Source organism: Triturus cristatus, chromosome 2_2, assembly GCF_964204655.1.
Source record: "Triturus cristatus chromosome 2_2, aTriCri1.1, whole genome shotgun sequence".
Classification (NCBI taxonomy): Eukaryota; Metazoa; Chordata; class Amphibia; order Caudata; family Salamandridae; genus Triturus; species Triturus cristatus.
Genome location: NC_140582.1, coordinates 1,218,316,880 through 1,218,343,285, shown reverse-complemented (window position 1 = coordinate 1,218,343,285; position 26,406 = coordinate 1,218,316,880). Strand labels below are relative to the sequence as shown.

At 43.4% G+C, this 26,406-nt stretch overlaps 1 protein-coding gene across 1 annotated transcript in view; it reads left to right on the top strand.

Annotated features, from left to right (window-relative positions):
- LOC146863424 (uncharacterized) overlaps positions 1 to 26,406 on the top strand; it is a 177,348-nt gene that overhangs the window by 72,080 nt on the left and 78,862 nt on the right. The window contains exon 2 of the mRNA XM_085642850.1: positions 9,919 to 10,206. Coding sequence (XP_085498976.1) covers positions 9,919 to 10,206 — 288 coding nt within the window. The remainder of the gene's footprint in view (positions 1 to 9,918; positions 10,207 to 26,406) is intronic.

Below are 26,406 nucleotides of genomic sequence, written 5' to 3'. Positions count from 1 at the left end.
CCTCGTTGTAGTCTCGGGAGCCTGAAATAAGAAGTTGCTGGCAGGCGACCAGTGTCGATGTTCAGCGAGATCCAAGCCTGGATCGGTGATGAAGGCAACCTGAAAGCAGAGGGGACTCAGTTCTCAACCGCTAGCCAGCGATCGTGTGGGCACCAGGAAGGTACCGGATGAAGTCACCTCGACCAGGTGAGTGGGCGACGTCGGACTCGGCTGTTCCTCGGACCAGGAGGCGCGGCGGCGACCAGGATGGAGGGCGAGCTGTCCCCCGAAGGTGTCTGCTGTCGATGATGCTGGGCCCAGGAGTGGGGCAGCAGGTCTTAGCAGAGGCAAGCCCACGCAGGGGAGTCAAGATGGCGTCTGGAGTGGACCAGGAGGGTCCGAGGTACTCCTCTGTTGAAGGGGAGCAAGGACCAGTCTGGAGCAACCAGACCAGCGATGAAAAACTGTCGTGGTGCGTCGTGAAGAGGGCCACTAGCCGACGGCGAGTGGCCGGACAACGCGGTGAGCAGCAAGGAGCAGAAGGGCCCCCACGCAGATCTCGTGGATGCTGGGGAGGCAGGCTTTGGTGCTGGAGCTACTCAGGGTTAGGGCTTCTCAAACCCTAGGTGCACTCACTCGAGGGTCCCTCGGTGGTTGTGCTAGATAAGCGTCGTGCAGGTTCTGAAGATGGCCGGTCCCGCAGGTCTCGTCACACCTACGAATCTCAGCTGGGCTGACGATGTAGGTAGAGGTCAGAGATGGCGGGGAATCCGGGTCTCGTCGAGCTGGGCAGTCTTGATCCGTAGGAGAGACGTACAGCAAACCGCAAGCGCTTAGGTGGTGCCTGCTGGTGCAGGGTGGCTACTCCTTAGCCACAAGGGAGAGTCTTCAGAAAAAGTCAAGAGTTCCTTTCGTGGAAAGTAGTTCAAGATTCAGAATTATCCAATTTGGGAAGGGGACTCGCTCCTACCTTTATACTAGGAAAAGGGGCTGGCCCGTGACTAGGTCCTACCTATGGGTGGGACCAGGAGGGGGGTGGTTACACCCCTATCCTTTGTCCGGCTTCGCCCCAGCTCAGGGGCTGGGGTGCCCCCGAAACTGGTTTGAGCCGGGCTATGCACAGTGAGCACCGGGGTGCCACTTGCAATCACCTTCCTTTCAGCCCTGCCTACCTGGGATACACAAACCCTGTCTGGGATGGTGCTAACACCGCCCTCGACAGGAAACCCTTTGTCCAAGCTCCCCTCGCTGGAAGGTCTCCCAGCAGCAGGAGGTCAGACTTGTGTCTGGTGGCAGCATCCATTTTGTGATGCTGAGGCTTGAGACAACTTTAACCGGGGTTCAAGGTTACTTCCATGTCGTGTCCCTCTAGAAGGGTGGAATGCCAACCCCGTCGCCAGAATTGGCGAGGGGTTCGTATTCCAATTCGTATGACACCTTACTCGACATGTGTGGGTGATGCGATGCCATAGTTAGCAAATAACCGCAAGGATTATAATGCATTTTAAGGTAGATGGCACGCGTCACCATGGAACAGCTATTAGAACTTGGTTCCGCAAGCCGTCGACGGGCTCAGCTCGCGCCAGAGCACCATCTCACATGATTCCCAGCACTCTGCCTTCAGGATTGATAAGGCCTGCCATAGGAGTGACTGATAGGAATCCATGCGTCCATTTTAGGGTTAGGTATAGGAATACTACACCTACAGCAACGGGTGATTACACCACCTTGCCCCAGCTGTCGTGCAGCCAGTTGTGTCAGATTTGGGTGGCCATCCAGGGGTGGCATAATACATGCTGCGACCCCTGGTAGGCCCTGGGTACGCCGATGCCCTGGATACCTGTGGTATGCTGATACAGGGACTGATAAGGCGGCCCAGTTCCAATTAGTGGATGCACCTAATGTACATGTGTGTTAATCTGGAGAGAGAACATCTAGGCTGTGGGTCTGATTGGCAGGCCCACAGCCAGGGAAAGTCGTAAACCAATGAAGCAAACGCAAAAAAATCTGGGTGATCATAGGATTGCAGACCCTACTCTCCTACAGGGCGGTATTGCCTTTCTTTTTAAAGGCTCAGTTAAAGTCTCATATCGACTTAGCTAATAAAGACTGGGCAGAGATATGTATTTTTAAGATGGAACTCTTGCCAAATGCATGCTGGAAAGGTGCTTTAGTATACCCACCCCCTAGACTTTAAAAAAAAGACTTTAGTCATCGCTTAACAGAATATATTGCAACCCCTGATTTATCATTGCAACAATTCCTCCTATCAGGTGATTTTAATTATCATGGAGCAGAGTCCCTCAATGCCGATGTACCGCAGCTTATTTCTGACCTTGTGATGCTCGGCCTCCATCAGTAAATCAATGGCCCACCCATTTGGCTGGGCTCACGTTGGATCTACTTATTTCTAATTTTAAAACCCAGAGCTGTGAGTCCCCTTTACTGCGTGTCTGGAGAGATCAGTCTTTAATCTGTTTCCAGACCAAAAGGATGAGCACTAGCGCTGTCGGACATTTGCAAAGAGTTACTCCTGACTCCTTCGTCAACAAATTTGAATTCACATTTATCTCCTGAGGCCTCAGAAATTGATCAAGCTGTAGCTGATTACCACAACTCATTAACCCCAGCTCTTGAGAGTTGCTCCTCCCAAAACCTGTATGAAAATCATTTACAACCTTCGGATTTCTTGGAAAACAACATGATCCTCGATCCATCGCAGTCTGGGTTCTGATCCTCTCACAGCACGGATACGCCTTAGTGGTAGTCACAGATCACATGCATTCAGCTCTTGGAGCTGATAAACCAGCTATGCTTGTGCTGTTGGATTTATCTGCAGCTTTTGGCATGGTTTCATCCCAGACGACTACAAAAGCTGTATGAAATTGGAATGTATGGGATAGCCCTAGAGCGGTTCACAGATTATTATTTTTTTTTCCTTCTTGTTGATATATTTTAAAAACAGATCCCAAACCATCTCTCTAGGCTCTTTCAAATCCTTTTTAATATCCATGTTGCCTCCCTTACCAAGTTCGTCAAAGCGGTCTCCTTTGAAAATCTGTCCTACGCTGATGACACAAAGTTGGTCCTCTTCTTCGACAAAGTCCTGGTTAAGGCAAAACAACGCTTTGTGCCAGGAATGAAAGCAATCACAGCTTGGATGTCTACCATTTGACTACATTTGAATGCGAGGAAAAAACAAGATTGTGTTTAGTAAGGCCCAACAGCTTTTGTCCACCAACTGGTGGCCAGCAGAACTTGAGTTTGCACCAATACCCAGACGGGTAGTTAAGAACCGACATGTCCGTCTAGACCAAACCCTAAACATAAAAGCAGGTTCTGTCTACTGTAGTTACTTGCTTCCAAATGATGCGCCTGTTGAGGAAGGCTCGTCCTTTTCTTCCTCTCTCAGTGAAGAAAACACTGGTGCTCATTGTAAGAAGTTTAGATTTTGACTTCTGCAAATGAGACTTTACTTTTAAAATTTCAACTTGTACAAAACACAGCGGCCGATCTCATTTGCAGTCTTCCCTCTGGTAGCGCTTCCACTCCTGTTCTGAGATCTTTGCATTGGTTGCCTGTAAGGAAGAGAATAGCTTTCAAAATTTGCGGCCTTACTTCCAATCCTCTAACAGCAAAAGGTTCTAAGTACCTCACCCAGAAGCTCAAATGTTACTGTCCAGATGGACTTTGAGAGTAAAATAGTCACTGTCTTTTGGTTGGCACTCTTCCCCTGGCACAATGACTAAAAATGTTGATGTTACTTGTCAACCATGATCTTACCTCCTGCCAACATAATCAACAAATTTGCTTGTACACGTTGTTCCCTTTGAAAGCGAAAGAAAATATTCTCCGCTGTCCCAGAGTTTAAAGGAGAAGGTTGGTGAACCAAGCAGTTTTCTTGCCATTTTTGATTATATGAAGGCAGTTGTACTCTGCTTACCTAAACATCTTATCCTTCATAATTGGTTTGTGCAAAATGCAGCTTCCACATCTGTCATTTAATATCAGCATGCATTTGTTAAATCTCAGCTGGGCTTCCTCCACTGGTTACTCTCGAATAAACAGGTCTTATTTAAGGCACTGGTTGTCATGTGTCCTGAATAGATCAGTGCTTGGCTTCAGCCCTACATTCCTTCTAACATGCTTCGTTTATCTACTCATGCACTCTTAGTTGTGCTCATGTTCCATCACACCAGCGCACACAGATGCTGTTTCTTGGTTTTGACTCGTGTGAAGCACAGAGTGTACGCTCGCAATGCGTGTCTTAGTATCTGCAGACAGTAAGGGCTGGTTTCTGCAACCAGCCTCGAAACCGATCAGGCTTATTAGTTGCCAGAAGTGTAACCCATTGGTTCTCACTGTATTACAGCACTGTCGCGGACCATGCAGACACATGACCTGAAGATCGTGGGTGCATGTACAGGTCAGTTAGTTGCACCCCCATCTTCCAGGCCAAAGCCAGCATGGTGGTTGTGGAGCTGTAATTGGGAGCCAACAAAACCAAGCCTTGGCACCTTGCTGGTGGGGGAAGAGGAGGCTACATATTGAGTTTCATAACCTTATTGTGTCCTTGAGCATGTGACTATGCTCAGTTCGACTTGTGACCACTGGGACCCCTGCAGTTTTATGGGCCCCTCAGTATGTTGTGGCTCTTGTGCATTACTCCCACTCCTGTTTGCTTCATAACACCACTTGGGACACTCAAGTGACTTCTTGAGGCCCTGTGGGAGGGCAGGCCAGATAAACAGACGTGGAGGCTGGATATATTTCTTAACGGTGGTATTTTATTTGGTCTGTCAAGTTTCACAGCCCAGTTATAAGGGACTCCTCAGTGGAACTCTGGTCTTCCTCTTCCTTCCAGTAGCCTGGTTTCTACTTCCCACCGTCTCCTGGTTGGATGTTTACCCCGGAGGCTCGGATGTGAGGAAAAGAAAGGAGCAGTCAGTAAATGGGCAAAAAGGTAGAGGCACACTCCCTTCACCTCACCCGTTGGGTGCACCAGGCAAAGGAATGTGGGGGAATTTAACAAAAAATAGAGAGCACAAATAATTGTGGAATGCTTCTTTTATCCAACCTAGTTTGCACAATTCGGGATGAACAATTAAATTTAACAGCTTACCGGCGATCACGTCCAATGCCCCGTCTTTAGTTGCACACTAAGGGCCTCATTTATGAAAAGTGATGCATCGCTCGAGAAAACAGCGATGCGTCACTTTTCACTGCGCCCTCCATGCAACACCAATGATGAGTCATATTTACAGTATAACGCATCATGTCGCAAGGAGTTACAGATATGTCAGTATTTCTGACGTATCTGTAGGTGCAAAAATTACGCATTGCTGGAGTATGTCACAAAAGTGACACAACTCCAGCAATGGGTCATTACACATGGGCAAGTGCCATGTGAAATGTACCTGCGTCAGTCTTACGCCTGCCATGAGGCAGGTGTAAGATATTGATGCATTTGTGTCCTAGAAGTGGCGCAGTGAAATCTTTTAGATTTCTCTGCATCCCTTCTACGACTCTTTCTTGCGTCAGAACGCCCCCCCCCCCCCCTGCATACATTATACCTGGCGCAGGTATGATGTTGCGCAGGGGTTTACAAAGTGACGCATCTACCTAGATGCGTCACTTTGTAAATATGGTGCAACAAGGCTAATTTTTTACGCTGCTGGTGCGTCACATAAAGTGACGCACTGGCGGCGCAAAAGTGACGCAAGGGCTCATTAATAAGCCCCTAAGTGCCTTGAATCAGTGGTGTGAGGGTTTTCTCGCGATGTGTCTAGTGCAGACAGACAAAACAGTGCCTGGTGCTAGTGTTTTCGTGCTCCAGACATGCTTGTTCCCTAAACAGTTACCCACCATCTTGTCAGCACTTACCTGCTCCGCTGCAACTGTCCTGAGTTGCGGCCGCACTTCCACATCCTCCGGTGGACACCACCACTTCTCGTTCCACCCCTCGGATTCTTCCTCTGCTCCGCCTTCCTCTCGTGGTCCCTCTTCTGGATTTCTCTGGACTTCAGCTTCTGTCGAGTTGTCTCCGTCTCCATCCCATGGTTCTGGATCTCTCCTCGTTGTCTCCGTATCGTTCGTTTTCTCTCTCTCCACGAGATTCTTTATGGTGTTAGCTCTGCCTATGGGTGCAGGGTTCAACCAACCCCTCTCGTCCTGTGATGACACACCACAGGGAGGGGTAATTTCCCAGAAGTGGATAGGATCCATGTTTTGATTCCGGGTCAGGCCCTGCCTCCGGTCGTCGGAACGCGGACCCTCGTCCGGGTGTGCAGGTATGCTTTGGGGGCCGGGGCGGATCTCCACACAGACCTGTTTCCTCTTGATGGCTCTATTCTTTGCTAATTTTTGTGTTATCTTGTCTGTGCTGGTCTCCAACATCAAGCTTAACCTCCTGTGGTCATCTTCTTAGCTGGAACCTTACACCCTGATGCCATTGCTATTGAGAAGCTATGGTTTGAGGTAGGGCTGTGACTATTCCAGGCCTTGTGTAAGTGCTGTGCTTTCACTCTAAGAATGCCTGATGTATGTGAGTAATTTCTCTAATAACCAATTATACAGCACTTAGTAAGAATTCTTTGTTACTTCCCAAAGGAGCTCTTTTTAGGAGCATTAGAAGACTGAAAGATTGAAAAAGCTGGGTTCTAAATGTATGCCCTGTAATTTATCTGCATATCCCCGATGCCAGTTCAAATCCCGCCAAGCTACATTATAATGGCTGAACTTGTGACTTACAGATAACACAATGGTCTGTGCAGTAGAGCAGCAACTCCCTGGGCTAACTACATACAATCCATTTCTGTGAACTGCGTATAACACTCTGTGCTTTTCAGTCACCACATAAACCTCTGCTATTTTGAGTGTCAGTCAGTCAATCAAAAACAATGTTTATTTAGACCTTGGTCTCTAAACAGTTCTACAAACAGTGATAGATTAAAACAGTTACAGTATTTATACTTTCTCAATTCAACAGTAATTAAAACAACGTACTTTATGCAGTCTCATATCAAGAGTGACAATTTAGCAAAAATGGAGTACACATAGTTACTTTCTACAGTCGGGGACACGACTCTTTATAGAAGTTATATATTTTTTTAAACTCTCCTAAAAATACTATACAGTTCAATTTCTAAAAATAAAAATTATTTAATCTTATATAAAATTTTTAAGACCAGTTAGAAACTTTAAAATTCACCTACTTCTCACTGAGAAACTTTAATTGCCCTCGGATATTTCCCCAGTGCAATCGCTATCTCAAGGTTTGGCATTTCTATAAATAGCTCTGCACCCTGTGTTCGTCTCCTTATATCATATTTTAACAAAATTGGGCGAAGATATCATTTACGCTGTTCTACTACTGTTACACAATCTAGCAAAATGTGCAATATGTCACCTACAACTACCATCTTCAAGCAGCATTTTTATTTTTAGTTCTTCATTTACCAACCATGGATTTATACAAATTCTCATTCTTAAAATCTCCTGTCTGTACAAGTGATTTGGTAAAAAATCCAAGTAGGGGAACCAGTTTTCATTTGACCATGATACCCTCATAAATTGCACAGATATTTTCTTAGCCATATATTCCATATCTGCTTGTCTAGATACTTCCTGACTATACTTTCTGAGCTCACTTTTTGTAAAATCTACATGCAGGGAATCTTGGTCAATTTCCACTTTTATATTCTCACAGGCCGATAATATTTTCTTCCTTGACTTTTTAGCCCATTTCAAACTACTAGTTTGGATCTCTTTCCTACACCATTGGGATACCTTTTGATTTGTCTCTGTATCTAAACGTTTCCAAAATCTAATTAGAGACACTTGTTACTGCACGCTCCAAGCAATTGTACCTATCTCGGTTCTTATAGCTTGGAGCATCGACGAGAGTGGCAAACACAACAATGTTTTCAGACACTTCCCTTCCTCTCGGTCCCAGTCCTCTTTACCATTTAAACAAAGGACCTCTGCCCCATAGAGCATTTGTGGGGGTACCATCGCATTGAAGGCTTTGAGCACTGGTCTGTGGGACATATCCCCATATTCTCTATTAAATTTTTTCAAGCCACAGATCGATGAGAAAGCCTTCGCTTTCTGAGCTTCTAAATGAGTATACCATTTTAAGGACCTATCGAACCACATCCCAAGATAGTGATATTCATTTACCATTTCCAATTTCAAATCACCTAAAAACCATTTAAATTTAATGTCTTTTTTCCCAAAGCATAACATTTTTGTCTTATCCATATTTACAGTTAAAAATTCCCCTTCGCAGTATTCTTTAAAGACATTAAGTTTTCTTTGTAGGCCTATTTCAGTTTGATCCAGAATTACCAGATCATCTGCATATAGTAGGCAGGGCACTTTATTTCCATCCATTCTCAGGGCTTGCACTTCTTACAATTTCTAGAGTAGTTGGTAAATCTGCTAGGAATAAGGCAAACCGCAACGGAGCCAACACGCATCTCTGTCTCAGCCCATTCTTTATTGCTGTTTTAGGAGTCAATGACCCCTCTGTATCTTTAATTATTTGTGCCCAGTTACCACTATGCAGCTCTTTTATTACTGCCAATAGACCTGCGGGGATATTTTTATTTTCAAGCGTCTGCCACAGGGAATTCCGATCTACTGAATCGAATGCTGCTCTAAAGTCAACGAAACAACAACATAGTTTGCCATTTTGTTCTATTGACTTACATGCTATTGCCCACAAGGCAAAGCAATGATCAACCGTGGAATGGCCTTCTTTAAAGCCCCCTTGTTCAGCTGGTACAATCGATAGTTCTTCCGCCCAGTCCTTTAATCTATTTAAAATAATTTTCGAAAACTTTTTCCCCGATTGTCTAACATATTAATCAACCTATAATTTGGTGGTTCATTCAAATTACCTTTTTTATGAACTGGTCTTATTACCGCTCCCTTCCAATTTTGGGGTATTTGCTATTTTGAGTGAAACCGGTGACTACTCAGGAAGTGCTGTAACCGGCAGAGTTATCTTCACACAACCACATCCTGCAACTTCTAGGAGACCGCAAGATCTCTGCAGACATCTGAAAGCGGTTTGTCACCATGAATCACATAAGCCAGAACACCCCTAATTTCTAGGATCCTAGACTTATGTTTCTTGCCCTCTTCCAGCACCAATACTGTAAAAGGGTCATGGGAAAACAGAAATGTCAGAGATGGCAGAATAAATGAATCTATCACATACTCGTCCACAGTATATTTTGTTTCTGCAGTAGATTTCCTAACATCCTGTTTCCATTGCTTGTCGCCACTATTTTCCCACTTAGCATCAGCATTCTCCGCTTTCAGAGCCCGCATAAAATGCGTTGCCTCTCCTTACTACAGTCGGAGGTTGGCGGCTTTTGTGGCCTGAATTGCCCCGATTTTATTTTTTTTCTGTTTCTTTTCTTTGTTCATGCTTTCGCTTTCTCACTGTTATTTTGAGGAGTTATTTCAACTTGTTTTTATTTATGCCAATGTTGCCTCTCCACGAAGGGAAGCCTTCTTGAGAGGCACGTGGTTGCTGGTCCCAGTTTGTGCTTATTTCCTGCCTGCTTTTTCCTGCTCTTGGTCATAGTAGATGCAAAAAGAACAATTGATGGACTTTATTTTGAACAATGTCAAACATTCACCCCAGTACAGAGATCTGGGCCAAAATCCATCTTTTTTTTTTCTCCTCATGCCATTCCAGTTTGAACCCAGCCATATGCAAATCAGTCTTGTCCCTGCACCCAATGGGAACAGTCCAGTCCGAACTGCCAGGCCAGGTTCTCCCTGGACCGGAAACAAGCTTCCTGGGTCTGGTTTCGGGTTTTCCGGCTTATCATTAATGGTTGTCAGTTTGTTTTATGCAGTAGTGGACGCAACGTTTTTGAATTGTTTTTCCCTCCGAAGCAGCTAACATTTCTTTTTTCACAGCTCTGGACGAAAACATCACCACAACAGTGGGCGAGTCTGTGCTCTTCCCTAAAAGACACTTTGCGGAAAGTTCTGAGTGGGTGTTTCTTGGAGCAGAGAGAACAAACGCAGCAGGCAAGGATTTGATGTATTATCACCATTACCCTCATATCTTTAAGGCATATGAAGATCGTATACAACCCTGCAATGGAACGTTCTTATTAATGAACGTCAGTCATCAAGATGAAGGCTGGTACAGTCAGACGCGGGACCTTCAGCACCTCTCCTACTGCTATATCCGTGTTCTTGGTAAGTTTGATTCAAGAGGTTTTGGGATTTAGCAATCCAATGTCTGTATTACCAACAGATAACAACACTAACTTGTAACTGCTGGAAATGTCCTGCTTGTAACTCACCTCCTTGCAGTGTTAAAACAGAATCTTCAAGTGCAGAGGTCTAAATTGCCATCTATTTCATCTTATAACGCGAGCAGAAACTTGCAACTGAATCATTTTCATGGGCTTTAGCACTCGCAAGAGAATACCGGAGCAAGGGGCATATTAACAAGGAACAGGGAAAATTAACGCTAAGGGTGCTTAGCGTTAATTTTTTAAACGACCGCTATCGCTGGATAATATCGCCTTGTTATCGCGTTATTAACAACGCTAACTGCATAGGCGATAAAAATTCCAGCGTTAGCGGCATTTTGGGAGGTTATCGCTGGTAATGCAGCGATAAAACTACAAGGATAGGGATATCCTTGTTGATAGCCCATGGTGGACTTAGCCATGTAATCCACCTCCCATTGGATTACATGGCTAAGTCTGAAAATTAGCAGACGTAAAAAAGCGGTGTTAACCGTGGTTAGCGCTGCTTTTTTTTGTCTCTAACAGGGTTAGCGTGAAGCTTGATAATAGGAGAAATGTCATTGTTTTTCTTTTGTTTTTCATTCCATACACAACTATATTTTTAAAATATGTGGTTCATGGCACTCATTTTGGGGTTTACAGCACTCATCAAGTAAATCCCATCTCTCTGATGTTGAGAGAGTTACAAACCGGGAAAAAGAATCACAACACTATAGCATTGTTTCTATTGGACGAGCCTCGGTGGATCTGCAAATCCTGAGACTGGAATTTTTTTACAAATTAGGCTTCTGAATGAATTCTTGAAATCGAGACAAAATGCCATTCTTGTGCTGTAGAATAGCACCAAGCATTGTTTGCAAGTTTAAAGATATAAAAAGCATCAACCCCCCTAAAAATCACTTCAAGAAACTAGTTTGAAAAGTAAAAAAAAAAACAATTCACACAAAAAATGGGTAAAATAACAAATTAACTCAAAAAAGGGTTTCAAATTAGAACGTTAAAAAAACCCACACAAAGAACATGATGTATGTTCTGTAGGTATGAAGATGCATGGGTGTGTACATCCGCACGAGCTGATCAAAGGTACTCGAACAGAAGTGGGGGGCACAGTTTGGCTTAGGCGAAATGTCGTTATTTAGTGTATTTCAGATTCTGCTTGTTTTACGTGAAATTCCCAAAATAACGTGATTGCACCAACTACTTTATGTAATTATGCGCCATATAGTGCTAAATTATGCATTTTCATTTTGCCTAATTAAAAGACAGGAATTTAGGCACATTTTCCATACCCGTAGGGAACAAGGCACAAACTTACTAGGTAAGACCCGTGCCAAGGAAGGGGGACACCCAAAAGCAGGCAGGGGGGTCGTAGCATTATCCAAGCGCAGAACTCAGTGCTGTAGCTGGAAGTACTGCTCCAGCGTGGAGTGCAAAAACCCTCCCTCCGTCACAGACCAAAGATCTCACAAACACACTCAATCAATACATTCGCTGGTGGGGCCCATAACACCAACATTCACTCACCATCGATCTGTATTTCTCGGGAGGTGATTTGTTGCAAACGCTGGTATGAAAGGAAATACCTATAACCTAAAGAACAAATAGATCTACATAACTCACTTGTCCTGAATCACACCTTTTGGTATTCCTCTCATAGATTGTCGATAGATCAGTTAGTTGCTGGTTTAGGCAATCTCTAATTCTCCATTCCATTTCAATTTATACATTTTCTATGAATAACAACCCAACTCATTTGATAGTTTGCTCAAATTGTTCTATATCTAAATAATGCAAGTTTAAATCATTTGTTATTCAAACCGCTAATCATCATATTTACCTATTCTGGCTAACTGTCGTCCTCTAAGTCCGAATTTGGGCATCATTCTGTCAAAGATTCAGGCAACAGCTGTCCTGCAGTGTCACCGTCCTCTCCGTCAGCATAACGTCAGGGACCATCAGAAGAAGGGTCGTCGTCAGAGAGTTCAAGATGGAGTTCAGTAGAGCGAGCTTTTTTACCTCACTATTCTACCATAATTTAGAGTAAAATTATTAACAAAAAGTATCCAAAATTGGGTTTCAGCTCTTCTGATTGGCTGATCATGAATCGTCCAACGGAGTTCTCATGAAGTATTAGTCCATGGTGTCATCGCACTTGCTGGTTCCGGTTTTAAAAGGAACCCTATTGTTCCCAGGATATTGGCTGTCTTCCCAGGGCGACCTTGGTGGGTACAGTCTGGTTAGGGTCAAGACGAGGCCACTGTTGCTGGCGTCGGCGCAGGCGCACTTCACCCAAACCCTCGTGGAGCATCGTCAATCAAGTCAGATACAGGAGGCAGCCATCTTGTGGCAGGCCCAAATGGTCAACTTAAGCAAAAGAAACACAAAACGTAATTAATACATAGGAATGGCTAATAAAACTTTAAACCGGTGAATTGGAAAATCGCTGCCCACCTGCCCACCTGATGGTTTGGACTGCCGCGGAACTGCTCCCTTGTTGCTGGCGGCTCTGTTGCTCCCTGGGCTCTTGTGCTGCTGTGTGCCTCCTGCCTCCGCCATCGCTGCCCTTGCGGCTGGGGACTCCGTTATCCACACTGCCTAGCGCCGCACACGCGCACGAGCGCGTATAAAGCTCCGGCGCTTCTCCCGCGTCGCGGGACGCGCGCGGGCGGCGCCGGGCTAAGCCCGGGCAAAGGGCGGGCCCTCTTAGGCCCTCAGAGGCCGATAGAGGCTGGGTTGGGGCTGCCCCTTGTAAAGTGCCTGTTGGAGTGTTCCTTTTTCCTGCAAACAATACAGGTGATCACTAGTCGGTTGGTCCGTGCTTTGTGCAGCTCGGTGGAAGAATGTCGAAAGGGTCATCTAAGGCATGCTCAAGGGTTGCGGGTATGGGGACCTTGGATAGTTATTTAAAACAGGCAGAATCTGCCATTGTAAAAGAGATCGCTTCGGTCGAGCGTAGACTATCACTGGACCCCATTAGATTACCTGTACCTTTATCACCCGCTGTAGTTTGTTTATCAAATAACACTCTTGAGGATGATGGGCATATACTTGAGAATAGGAATGGCTCTTGCATTAATGTTAGTCCTACAATTATGACACCTCCTTCTACCTTAGTGAGTCCTGCTCAAATCTCTCCTGTAGTTCGTACCAGACAATTAAGAATCAGGTCTAATCTGCATGTTGGTGGGGGTAAAACTGTCACGGGGAAAAGGAAGGCGAAGGACAACCCACAGGGTAATAGAAAACCGGCAAAACTATCTAAGGCTAACAATCCCGCTCCCGGTTTGAATAAAACCACTACCGAGGTTCCTTCCTCGGTTAGTAAGAACCTGGGAGCGGCAGGGAATGATAGCACTAAATCAGCTTTGGGTAGTTTTGCCGATAGAAACAGCGAAAAATCTATGCTAGAGCTCATAAACATTCTCGATGAGCACCTTAAATTATTTACTGCCCCGTTACTGGTCACCCTAAGGCGCATTGAGGAGCGGCTGAATATAATTGAGTCACACTGTACTCCTAAGGTTTCTCTTCCTGGTCCTAGTACCGGAGCAATTAACTCTCTTAACTCTGTTACTGCCACGGTTAATAATCTGCTGGATACCATAATCACTGTACCCCAACAACCAGTACATCATGGTTCGTCCTTGGTTTCTGGCGTAAATCCACTACCTTTAGTTTTAAATCCTATGAGTACAACTCAAACGCTGGTCTCAGGCCCTCAGAATATTGAAAGGGGCCCCGGCTTTTTAGCTAACTATGACAAGAGGGACTCCCTGCATTTACCCGTTGAGGCCTGTCCATACACCATTATTTTAGCTAATGTCCCAAAACTGGAAGGGGATACAAGAGAACATTGGACTTCCCTTAAAAACAAGGCCATCCACTTCTTATCCAGAAAAACTGTTTTGGGACAACATCTTGCTAACAATTTTATGATGATTAGAAGGGTTCCTTGGGTGGGTAGAACAAATAAGAGTCTGACAGGCGATTGTATTGTGATAAGTTTCAGATCTCCAAGGCTGGTTGAGGATATACTGAAACAGGCGGGGTCAGTGAGAATCCAGACGGATGTTGTTAATGTTCTTCCTTTGGGCTTCTTTTATCCTCCTTCTCAAGCTGGACCGCCACTGTGTGACCCCTCTAGAGCTACAAGCTTAAACAACTATGCTGTCCCTATTTCTAATAGATTTGATGCTCTCTCAAATCTAAATGATAACGAATGACTAGGGACATTGGCTGAGTGTAATACCCTAGCTAGTGGGGCAACTGGCTGTGATGAAAATATATTGCAGCCAACAGATGATAGTCTTGACGTATCTACTTTTGGTTCATTGGGCAATTTATTTAGATTGGTCAGTTGGAACATAGCCGGGCTGAAAAATAAAATTGATGACCCAGCTTGGCGGGCACTTATAGGTTCAGGACATATCATTAGTCTACAAGAAACCTGGGATACAGAGAACACCTTGTTCGTTGACGGCTACAGGAGTTTTTTTGTTCCAGCTGTACCCTCAAATGCTGGGAGGGCAAAGGGAGGGCTGGTTACTCTAATCTCCGCTAGTATACCAGGTCAACAGATCCAAATAGACACAGGTTCACGGAACAGTTTGGCTGTAGAAATTTCCTTGTCTGAGGGAGGCGTTTTTTTAATCGTAAATTTTTATAATTCTTTTGAAAGAGTCACCACAACGGATCATCTCTTAGCTTTAACACGCTTTTTGGCGGCCTACAAAGACGCTAACCATAATGACTGTTTTATTATAATTTCGGGTGACTTTAATATCCATGGCTGTCCTGACACTTGTCAGACTTTTGATCCATTAGGCTCATCTGTACAAGGTGATGCTCATTTTGAGCACTCTGTTCAGGGAGAATGTCTTGAGTCATTGTTAGCAGACTTCGGCCTTATACTCCCTTCTTTGACGTCGGAGGAAATTCCCACTTTTAAAGGGAATGGTAAACACTCTGTCATCGATTACATTTTTATTAGCTTTGCACTTGGTAACATGATTCACGGTTACAAGGTGATGTGGTCACACTTCAGTGACCATAACCCTGTGGTCCTTAGCATCTCAGAAACTCTTATCATCCCCATTAAAACTACGGGCAGGACGGATAAATTTAATATCCGCCCCTCTGACCAGAATCGCAGGATTAGATGGAACAAAATTATTCCGGAGGATTTCCACTCTAATTTAAAAAGGAAGGTGGGTTGCGAGTTAAATACTTGTTTGAACCCGGATGCCGGCAATAATGAAGTATTAGAGGCTTACTCTGTAATTTGTTCACAAATCTCTGCTGATCTCAGCTGCCCAGCTAAGGGTAATGATAATATAGACCTGGGATGGTTTGATAGTAACTGCTCTCTGGCAAACAGAAGGCTGAAGGCTGCTTTACGTTGTAAACCTATCAACAGGCCGATCATTGCTATGCTGAGGAAAGATTATGATAAAGCCTTGAAAACTAGAAAGCGAGAGATCAGAGAGGAGGCTTGGGTGGAACTAGCTTCCGTGGATGTTCTTAGAAATAGTGCAAAGTTCTGGTCTGTGGTGAACAAACCCTATTTTAGCGACGCTTGCAACGGCCAATTAGATTGCGGCATAGGGGAAGATTTGTGGTGTACTCATTTTAAGTCAGTCTATGAAGGGGTTAGAAATGGGGCACAGTCCCCGTCCTCCTCCGTTGTAAATCAATATACTTTATCGGTTACTAAGTCCGAGGTAGTCGAGGCCATTGAAAAGATGACAAGCAACAAAGCCCCGGGCCCGGATGGTGTTCCGGTTGATCTTTATAAAACTGACCTTGAGACTTGGTCTGTGGTTTTAATGAATGTTTTTAATAGGATTTGTGTTTCAGGCATCCCGGATACTTGGTCTGAATCCGTGATTATACCTATTTTTAAAAAAGGTTGCAGGGGGGATCCCAGTTGTTACCGCCCTATCTCCCTCATCGATTCTGCAGTCAAAGTCCTAGGGCGTGTAGTTTTGGGGAGACTATCTGCGTGGTTGGAGGTTAATGAGACCCTATCTTGCCTACAATATGGGTTCAGAGCAGGCCGAGGTACTATAGATCAAAGTCTGAACCTATATTTACTAATAGGCAAATACACTATTGCCAAAAAAGGGAAATTATATCTTGCCTTCATGGACCTGTCCTCGGCTTTTGACCGAGTAAACCGGTCAAAGCTATGGGATGTGCTTCTTAAGTGTGGCATTGATGAAAACATTGTATTTTTCCTGGCTGATTTACATAGGGATCTCACCGCCACCGTTAGATATGACCGCCTGGGCAACTGTACTAGTAGGATTGGAATTTCGAATGGTGTTAGACAGGGCTGTATTTTAGCCCCCCTGCTTTTTACTTTATATATCAATTATCTAGGTGCTGTTTTGACCAAATCGTGCAAGGACATTCCTAGAGCTGGCAAATTTTCCATTCCGGCATTATTATATGCCGATGATGCCGCCTTGCTAGCACGTACTCCTGTGGGTCTGCAACGTTTGCTGGACTCATTTGCAAATTTTATGAAAGCACTTGATCTCAGCGTGAATTTTTCCAAATCTCATGTTATGATCATGGGGTGTAAAGTAAAAAAAGCTAAGAGCTTGTATTGCGAAGGGCATGTTTTATCCCGCGTTAGCAGATTTCCCTATTTGGGGGTTATCTTTGATGATAGTCTTAACTGGTCTCCGCAATTGGCGGCTAAGCGTAATATTTTTGTTAGGTCCACCTTAGCTGTATTAGACTTTGCCCGCAAATTGGGGGTGAAGCCCATGCAGGCCATTTTGAACATTTATGTTGCTAAATGTCTTTCTATAGCAACGTATGGGGCTGATTTATGGGGAATTAAAGATGTAAAAATTCTTCAAATAGTTGAGGACAAATTTTTAAAATCTATTTTATCTCTACCTCAGTCAACCCCTGCCTTTATTGTTCATCAGGAATGCGGGTTAGACCACCTTGTGGACCGTATTGCTCTAGCTCCCATGTTAAAATGGATTACGACCTGGCTAAACCCTGATTTGGAATTAAACCACGCGATTTTAAAGGATTGTTTATCTCTTGAGTATGGCACCTCCATCCCCTGGATAAACTATGTTAAGAATTTATCCAGAGAACTAGGTCGTCCAGAACTATTTGATGCACCTGGCAGTCTAACTAAGGGGGATTTAAAATGGGTGAAAGCTGAACATAAAAAACGGATAACTTTAGAAAGAGAAGATAAGGAGCTACTTAAACCTTCAGTCAGGGCTCATCAGTTATTAATCACCTCAAACAGTATTGAACCCTACCTGGTCATTGTTAACAACATGAATCATCGTTTTTTACTTACCAGGTTCAGACTGAACAAATTTCATCTTTTGCTCACCGATTCCCCAGGGTGGTCAAGGGAGAAGGACTTGGGAATCTGTTCTTGTGACGGTTTTTCCCTTAAAGATACAGTGCACTTTATCTTCTTTTGTAAACACTTGTCTCCCATTCGTAAAAAACATATTATCCCCCTTATTAAGGAGAAAGGTTTTAGGCAAGTTAAACCTGCCCTTTTATATTTACAATTGCTGGGATCAACGTGGGAGATCTTTAATATTGCCAAATTTTTAGCAATCTCAATGAGATTAAGGAAGAGAATTTCTTGGACATAATCATTATTTGGGTAATTCATGAATTGTAACCACTACCTTGTATGCCTTTTTAATTCATTTGTAGTGTTTAAATGCTAAATGTTATTTATATTGTATATATTTATATGCTTTTATGGTTTTTGTTATGAAACCGAATAAAGTAATTTTGACTGACTGGCTAATAAAATGTTATTCCCTCACTAATACCCATATGTGTGTGTATTTATCTAGCAGAAAGCAACACTCAAAGCGGTTTTATACTTACCAAATAAAGCACAAATCACAAATACATACGTACATATTTAGTTTACGTGTTAATTAAGCCATGCAAATGCATTCCCACGTGTATTTCACTTATTAATAAGGTTGATTAATACTTTTCACTTCACACTATTAATACGGTTATAATTAATTAATTAATCAAGTTAATATAAACATGCAAGTTGGGGAGGGTATACAAAATTATTAATTACCCGCTCCAGCAGTACTACCAGACATCACACACTCGTGCGTGCACAAAATCTTATCACTAGAAGCGGGAAAATATGTTTTGTGAATAAAGTAAGTTTCGTGCTCTCAGTTCAGTCTAAGAATGTGAGCACGTTTTTAATAAGTCTTTATTGCTTTATATCAAGTAGATTTAAATAATGTACACGTGTTGTCTTCATTTAGAGTATTTGTACAAACCTCAGTACAGGTAACATACAGCGCTTGGAGGAGGAGTGTAAGAAAGTCACGTCAGCATTAAATAGCACACAGCAAACAAACTGCCCAAAATGTGGGGATAAATCGTACTCTACCTAGCGTCAAGCTGTTTTTAGACTCGGATATTTTGGAAACATTTCGAAGCTAGGTGAGTCGCAGCGGTTCCGTCGCATGAAGGCATATACTACGTCCAAGCCAGTGGGACAAGCTTCTTGCTGAGCGGGCAGATTCCTCAGCCTTTCAGACAGAAGCAATGATACTCACTCCCTGCCCCCACCCCCTCCTGTGAGACTCTTTCAGGCTTTGTTTTCGTTGCAGGACTGACCACTAAAGCAGACACCAGCTGCAGATTCTTGCTCTGGAGTACAGAGCCTCCGCTCTCTGGAAGCAACATGTGTCTTCAATCTATCGTTCCGGCAAGAATTCTACACGCTTTCAAAACACGGGTGTAAAGTGAACCACCGCGGCACAGGAAGACCCTACCCTTGAGGCGCCCCCATTCAGTCTAAAGTCTATGGTGCGGATAGGCATCATTTTGCGTTACTCCGCGATAATAATAATGTCACGAAAAATTGTAAGACTGGTTATTGGATAAGCTGCTCTGCTGACTCACCTATTGTGTGAGAATAACACCAGAAGTGTACAGTACACTATTTTGGAGAAAATACCTCTTATTTTAACAACTTTTCTGTTCACATGATGAAAATGTACCCAGCTGATGAAGTCCCATGGGAATTTCTCTGTGGCACTCCTGCCAATGTGTGATATGATGTCAGTGTGTAACTGGGAGGGTGTATAAACATCTCAGGGGCGGGACTGTGCGTGTCTGCCGTTTGTGTGAGGCAGCGTGACCTTTGGTGTCTGTTATTTTTAAGCGCGCGCGTGTGTGTGCATACTAATGAAATACTGTACAAGCCCGAGGGAGGGGTGGGCATGGGGGTCTGTCTGTCTGAGATGTAGGCACGCTCCACAGAGCACTCGAGGGAGGGGGAGGAACAGCAGAGTATGGGGCGGAGGTAGGGTAGCGAGGGGAGGGAGGGAATTCCACTTCTCTACAGAGACTACAGAGTCTGCCGGTGAAGAATTTAATTCAACCGTGATCTAACTTTATTGGCTCATGGGTCACCAAGTGTGTCTAAGTGTAGCTGCGCTGTTTGAGCGCTAAATAGAACGAGTCAAAAACCATGATGGCAATGATTCTGCTATATCATACATGCCAACATTTCGGAAGAGCAAAGTGGGAGATTGGAAAAAAAAAATCGGGAGAATGGGGGCTTGAATCGGGTTACTGTCATGTATGGGCTTTGGAAGTGTGCTGCTGCAGGATCTGACATTTGAAACACAAATGCACCTGCACGTTTTTTTCTTACCTTTCAGAAGGATGGAGCACAATGTCAGGAAGAGAGGGGGTGATGCAAGTGTTGTGCACTGGCCAGGCAGGTTACTGGCAGTGCATACCCCCCCCCCCCCCTGTGTGTGGCAGCCCGGGCTGAAACAGCTTCCCGGGCACACACACAGCCGCCCCCAGTACTTCACAGGTCTTTAAAAGACCATTCGGTTGTTAATGGGGCTCTGTTGGTTTTTCACCCCTTCTAGAGCCCCTGCATCGCCACTCAGACTATTCCTGGAAGAATTAGCACGTTACACAATACCAAGCCCTGTCAGCTGAAACTCCGAGGAATCGGGTTTTTTGCTTGCAGGAATCGGGAGGCGGGAGACTAGCCTTGAAATCGGTAGTCTCCCGCCTGAATCGGGAGGGTTGGCATGTCTGCTATATGAGGCTGTAGATAAACATGATGAACAGTGAAAAAGAAAAGTGAAAAATGATCAATTGGCGAATACCAATATAATTTTTTTTTTTTTTTATAGTGTGTGTATGTGAAAATGTTAACAGCGGGTAGAGAGGCAGATGCACAATGATTCAGACAATACGCATGCATATCAACTTGTGTAAATAGTTTAAAGAAAACATGACATTCCATAATGTTCATTGAGACCTTTCGGGATGATAGTTCCCAGATGTTTAATCCAAAATGTTTACCTACATGCTAGTAAAGTGTGTAAATCCATGCTTATTGCTGTTGGAATTTTTTCTAAAATCGTAAATCTGAGTTCTGAGATATTGTGACACATATTTATCCAATGAGTGGCTAAGCTTCAGTTGCTGTTTTTCATACGTATCATACTTTTGTGTTCAACAATTCTTGTTTTGATTTTTCTAGATGTTCTGCCCACATATGTTAATCCGCAGGGGCATTGGATTGCGTATATAACACCCTCCGAATTACAAACCGATGTATGCCTCAACTTCATCTTTTTCCCAGTGTGTGGGTGCGAGAATGTATTAACCGTAATTACATTTCCACATTGCCCACAACATTTACTCATTCCTTTGTGTGTCTGTTGTTTTTTAGGAGTCATTTTCAAAAGTTCTTTCAAATTATTTGATCGAGTGTAGGCGCACCAAGGTTTTCCATGAAACACAATTCTGAAGTCCATTTCCTGTTCCAATATTTCCCAGTGTCTCAGAATTATCTTCTTTATTTTGGATGCCTGATGGAAGTGTTTTAAACCAATTACCTCGCGTTTGTCACTGATTTGAGTCTATTATATCAGTAATTGTTCACGTTGCTTCTTCGATACTATATCTGTAGCAGATTTCAAAATTTCGGGAGGGTATCCTCGTGCTCGATATCTTTCAGATTGTACCTTGATGAGTTCTTCTGTCTGAGATGCATTAGATGAAATTTGTTTGATTCGGATGAACTGTGACACTGGTAGATGGCATTTAAGAGGTAAGGGATGTGAGCTGGTGAAATGTAGGGCATTATTTCTGTTGGTCGGTTTTCTGTACACCAAAGTTTGTAAGCCAGTCTTGGTTTTTTGTATCAACACATCCAAAAAGTTAATGGTATGAGGATGGATATTGTAAGTGAATCGAATTTGATCGTTGCATTGATTTAGTTGTCTAATATTAGGCTCAAGTGTTTGACGGCTCCCTTTCCTTATCACCAATAGTATATCTGTAGCAGATTTCAACATTTCGGTAGGGTATCCTCGTGCTCGATATCTTTCAGATTGTACCTTGATGAGTGCAGGTTGACACATTTTTGCTGATTCATATACTTTTCATTAGCCTACCTTCGACCAGCACCCAAGACATTATGTCATTCAAAGAAATGGCAGATCTCATCATAAATCAAGCTGACACAAAGGTTTACTCAGATGCGGAATCTATATATGCATTAGTACAAGAAATAAGAACTTATAATGCCACCCCCGGAACCATACAACAATTCATTCGACTACTTGAATATACAATGCGCAAGGACATTTTTAATTGAATATCACAAATTCAAACGTATCCAGAGGGGCCTCAGGATAGCCCTGAAACCAATGTTTAAATAGATCAAAACTTTTATGGCATGATGGTACGCCATCCTAAACAAATGTTCACTCGACTTGATATTGTTAATCATTTAGGAACTATCATCTATACTGAATGAATTAGCCATTGAAATATCCACCCTAAAAGATGACATTGCAAAACGCATGGAAGGAGGTGACTGGTCCAAAACATTAAATGACATCAACATTAAACTGGATGCACATGCCAAAGAAGTTCTTGATCGCAAACTACGCAAATTCAAAAGAGACGCCATTGACTATAAACTTGATGAGGTGTACTCATGGGCTGAGGCATAGACCAAAAGACATTTTTCAGGAAATCAAACATCACATCATCTGATGAGAGTAGAGTTACAGATCAAGACCTATCACTTCAAAGCCCTCCAGCACCTGGAACTTCTGAGCATTCTGCTCGGGGGGCTGAAAAAGAAGCACCCTCAACGAGTACGAAACGGTCTTTTTTGGAACAGGGACAAACATCAAATCATCCACCCGACAATCCAACAGCAACAAAGGCAAAGAACTCGCAGGGGACAAAAAACCAGTGTAGTCATCCAGACCCCAATGGAATTTAAAGAAGACTATGACTTAGTTCTGAATATTTCAAAAAGACCATTCAATATGGAGGAAAGAGCTGTTCTGAACAAAGGCATGTCCTTTGTTCCCACATACTTGTCTAATCCACTAGAAACAGAGGTAGCTCTTTTTAAATTCATGCATACATTAAGGCTGAGATAGTTCTTTCACACCACTGCACCAGCACAGGATCAGGGTTATTTTAAACCCCCTGAAAAATTTCGACCTAAAACTACTTTCTTGGCACCGTTTTTGCATAAAACACTTGATAATTTTGAACTACTAATCAAAAAATACTTGGAATCCATTAAATACCAAATGCCAAAATGTACCAATCTCGCCGCTAAAGAAAGAAAGATTTTTTTTTACATTGTTTACAACAAGACAAAAATTAGATTTTTCAATCAGCGGATAAAGGTGGGGCACTAGTTGCCATGGACAAAACCTATTACGATCAAAAAGTAGATGAACATGTTTACAACACAGGTACTTATATGATGTTGGAATCAGATCCCACTAAAGAGTTCATGGACATATTAGCGATCACCTTGAAACGTGCCGAAGAGATGGGGTGGATAAATGAATCCACCAACTGATTTCTTCAAACCAGTTCTTCACAAATACCATATATATATAAATATATATATATATATATATATATATATATATATATATTACTTCCGAAAATGCACAAAGACGCAGTAAATCACCCATTCAGACCGACAGTTGCTGGCTGTGGCTCGATACATGAGTCCATCGGCAAGTATCTTGATTTCTATTTACAACCACTTGTGCAAGCCTGGAGTACTTACGTCAAGGATACAACAGACGGTCTTCACAAATTGGAGGGAAGTCGCCATATTTTTAATAATGACATCCTGTTATGTACCATTGATGTAGTTGCTCTTTACACCTCGTTCCCCCATGAAGAGGGATTAGAAGAAGTGGAGTGGAGGCTATTAAACAATGAAAGAGCTGATCTTCATGGAGTTTTTCTTCTGGATTTTCTCCATTTCTTACTTTACCACAGCTATTTTTCATGGAATGGGAAATTCTTCCTCCAACGAACTGGAACATCAATGGGTTTTCCCAGAGCACCCTCCCATGAAAATACATTCATGGCACACTTTGAAGACATGCACATTTTACATAATGAATCTTGGCAGAAAGAATTAGCCATATACATGCGTTACATTGATGATATATTGAAATCTGCTACAGATATACTATTGGTGATAAGGAAAGGGAGCCGTCAAACACTTGAGCCTGCTTCCAAGCCTCACATCTTTCAACTTACCCTGGTACAAAAGTGCTGACCATGGTCGGATAATCCTGAAGTGGGATCACACAACTGATCTTGAGACCTGAATTACATCATTGCCATTCAGCAGTCGACTAATGGATGCTGATAGAACCCCTGAGATTTACTTCATCCGCAATAGATCCTGACTTGGGAAGAACTAACCCCACTGCCTTTTAACACAAAGAACTGTGCCTTATAGCAACATATACTGAAGTAATACATCTTGGCATTAACATGGACTAAGCTTTTCACTTATCCCTCAGACGAACCAAGTCACGAGGAGCTTTCTAAACCATGCTGTTGTAATTATCAAGATTTTTTCCTGTTTTATCCTCTCTTCTTGAATTATATATCTGTTGGGTATTTAGATATAAACGTTTAAATGTAAAAGCATGTTTATTGATGTCATTATTCACTGCTACAATTCAGTTATAATAGTTTGCTTGAATATTTCCATCTTATTTCATATGAAGTGAATCCTCTGTTCCTTGTGATTGTTTAATAATGTACAAGGTTTCATAGAAGCTGCTAATTCACTTCTTCAGAAAACTACAGAATATACGTAACTGAAGGCGTGCCAAGGCCTTTTCTAATAATTGTTCTGAAAGGTTCAACAATGAGTAGATATGTTATATAAACTCAGAACAGAATGTGAAAAGATAGAGAGGACCTTAATGCACAAAAACCTGGGATCAAAGTCATACAGAATGTCACCTTTCTTGGCAGAAGTTCTCCTTCAGTCAGGATAAGGATTCTGCAACAAGAACACAATCATTTCAGTCAACCAAACATGAATGCTCCTCAATCCATGTGTGGTGTGAATACTTAATAAAACACCAAAGAAGATTTACTAGAAGGAATTTAAGTCCATGCGAAGGGTCCTTGAGCACAGACCCGTGCACTGAATCTTGAATGCGTATCCTTTAGTCTCCGATCGGATGATTCTGAAATCTTTATCCATCCTTAACATTGTGTTACTTTACACAACTAGTCTTTTTCCTTTACCCAAGGCGTTTTTAATTGAAACTCAAATTTCAAGGCAGTCCTTAAAGAAGGGGATACCAAAACAAGAAGCATCTGTTTAGCGCACTAAGCTGATGTCTGCATGAAGGGCCGGAATAGCTGGACCATTAACTGGGGAGATGGTCGTAGTGAAGGCACTTGCACTGGCTAATCAGCCAGGTTACAGGGTCAAAAGTTGTTGGAAGCTGTCTCTGGCGCGGAGTCCCAAGAGTGATTGCTGGCTGATCGATCGGGTCCTGGGTTCAAGTATGATGGCAGCTTCCCGTTGAAGAAATTCCAGATTATTCTTGTTGCAGGCGGCGGGGCTCAGAATCCAAGGATGGTGCTGATGGAAGGCACAGCTCTTGCTCAAGAATGATCAAGGATGCTAAGCAGGGGACTGAGTCTGAAAGCTGTATGTTTGAGGCATATGAGCTGCAGAATTCATACTTTTGCATAGATCGCCAACTGGAGTTGGGCTCGGTTGATTGCTGTTTGTTGTTGTCTTGGAAGAAGTCTGTGTAGTCACGAGATAGGTGACTTCTCCCGTGGACAATAGTGCGCATGGGCATCGACTCCATCCTTAGATTGTTTTTTCCACCATCGGGTTCAGATGTAACTTCGGCGCTCCGGTTCGGTACCATGTTTCGAATCCTTTTTCGATGCGCAAAACATCACAACTCGACGGTATTGTTTTCGTTCGCCTGCTCTTCGACGTGCTAACTCAAGAATACCCGGTTCCGGTCATCGACGCAGGCCGCTGGGACTATAGACGCCATTCGGGCCTATGGCTAATGGAAAGGACTCCATTTAAAAAATGCCCCCAGTGTGGAGCTAAATTTCCACACAGCGACCACCACAAGGTCTGCAACCTTTGTCTCTCGCCAGAACACGAGGAAAAAGCTTGCCAAGCCTGCGCCTCCTTTCGATCCAAGAAGACTACCCGTGATCGCCCGGCTCGACAACACGTCATGGTGCAACGATCTGCACCGGTTACAGAAGACCTCTTCGATGAAGGCCCCGACATTGCAGAGGATTCGGAGGAGCTCGATATCGTGTCTGAAGCCGATGACTACGACTCCGACTACCACATCACTCCAGGTCAACGAGTGAGTACAACTGCCCCTACCCCATCTGAGAAAAAGAAGGCTCCGGTCAGACGCGGCTGAGACGAAGCTCTGGACGCGATTGTTGTGCGAATGCCCAAAGTACCAGAGAGTTTGTGTAATACAGGACCATTGAAAAATTATGGGGCCTGTTTGACACGGTGTCGAGCTGGTATGAAAAACCTTGGCTGACAACGGTCACAAATAGTTCATTACAAGTGTGCTGATAAGGTGAATGAAGTCCTGGTGCCCTGAAGAAATTGCCATAATGAGTAAGGCAATGAAACATGTTGGCTAAATGGCTTTCTGTCTGTTAAGATACAGCACTTTTTATCTTTGAACTGACCCATGAGCTAAGAATAAAATGATGGTGGCCATGGCTCTGTATCAATTTTAACTCGGGACTATGGTGTGTGATG